Here is a 1,517-nt window from a genome sequence, read left to right on the forward strand (position 1 = left end):
CGCCGCAGGCAGCACCCCTGCGACGGCGGCGGCAGCAAGCCGTGGACCGAAACGCCGTGCCGCCGAGTCCCGTGGCTGTGGCCGTGGGCTTCTGGCAGGAAACTACGGCCGCAGCTCGGCAGCACGGGGGCGTCGCAGCGTGCCGCCGCTGCCGCCGCGCTGCCCCCCGGGCACGGCGGCGGCGGCGGCAGCAAGCTTGGGCCCAAACGCCGTGCCGCCGAGTCCCGTGGCTGCGGCCGTAGACCGTGGGCCGGAAACTGCGGCCGCAGCTCGGCGGCACGCGGTTCTGTTCAAGTCGCCAAGCGTGCAGCAGCGCCGAACCACGCTTCCCGGCCTCGGCGCATGCCTTCAGGGCCCCCCTATCGCTGGGCACACCCCTCCAACACCGAACATGCGCCCGGGGGGGAGGGCGGCCCGGGCTGCCCAGGCCAAAGTGGGCCGCCCTCGAGCAAGAGGCGGCCGGTCTGTGTGCTGAATGAATGAATGGAATTTGCGTTTCGAGTTTACATATGTAACTGTAACACTTGGTGTGACCGGCAGGGGCCAGCAAGCAAGTTTGCAATAGGCGCAGTAGATTAAGCGCGAGGCAATGCGCCGGATTAATTTACTGGGCAAAATCGCGGGGGAAGGCTAAACCGCCAAGATTTACAACCAGCTTCATGATCATGAGGCCCGCAGGCTGGTTGGGACCGCGCCGTGGCGCGCCAGCTGCTCAGCAGCGAGAGTACTTGGTGGGCGTCTTCAGGATCTGCGGCAAGGGCAGCGGATCAGGCGGGCGGTGAGCAGGCGCACGCAACAGACAGCGGGCTGCCGGGACTGCAGTGCCTTAGTGGTGGTGGGCGGTGCAGGCAGTCGGCTGCGTGGGGTTGCGCGGCGTGCCCTTACCGTCTTGAAACCCTTGTTGATGACCTGGTTAACGTAAATAACCTGCTTGGACTGGCAGGTCTGGAAGTTGTTGAGGACGTTCCAGTTGGCAAACCTGCGCGGGGGGACAAGCGGGGCTTGGGCGGAAGGCTATTAACGGGAATTGTACAACAGCAGCACACATGCATTCTGAAGCTGTCTGTCAGCCTGCACTCACTTGTAGTAGATGAAGGTCTGGCACACGCCGTAAAAGGGTGCCTTGGTCCGGCCAGAGCCCTGCAAGTTGCAACAGGGGATCTTGCGTGTCGGTCACACAGCGCTGTACAGCACAGGTGCCCCTACTGCAGATTTCCAGGAGCCAGACCGCCCCCGCCGCACCTGGAACGGCTTGGTGCCCGTGCGCTTGGTCTCGTTGGTCTGCAGGATCTGCAGAAGGCGAAGAGCAATGCAGTGCAGCAAGCTCGATTGAGGCATGTACCGCAGCAGTGCCGACCTTTGCCGGCGCGTCCGCCGCGCGGCCGCCCTGCCGAGCCTGCCGCGGGTGCATGCTGTCCCCCGCCCGCCCCTGCAGCAGCCCTCACCTGCACAGTATTGTACACACCACACAGCTGGAAAGAGTGTTCTTCAGGCAAAACAGGTTGGGGGCCCTTCCA

The 1,517-nt window shown here is 64.5% G+C and overlaps 1 protein-coding gene across 1 annotated transcript in view; it reads left to right on the forward strand.

Moving 5' to 3' along the window:
• Window positions 1-1,409: 1,409 nt before the first annotated feature.
• Window positions 1,410-1,517, forward strand: part of CHLNCDRAFT_134903 (expressed protein) — a gene marked incomplete at both ends in the record, with an annotated part of 4,233 nt that continues 4,125 nt past the window's right edge. The window contains one exon of the mRNA XM_005846892.1: window positions 1,410-1,457. Coding sequence (XP_005846954.1) covers window positions 1,410-1,457 — 48 coding nt within the window. The remainder of the gene's footprint in view (window positions 1,458-1,517) is intronic.

This window comes from Chlorella variabilis (genome assembly GCF_000147415.1).
Source record: "Chlorella variabilis unplaced genomic scaffold CHLNCscaffold_12, whole genome shotgun sequence".
In the NCBI taxonomy this organism is placed as follows: Eukaryota; Viridiplantae; Chlorophyta; class Trebouxiophyceae; order Chlorellales; family Chlorellaceae; genus Chlorella; species Chlorella variabilis.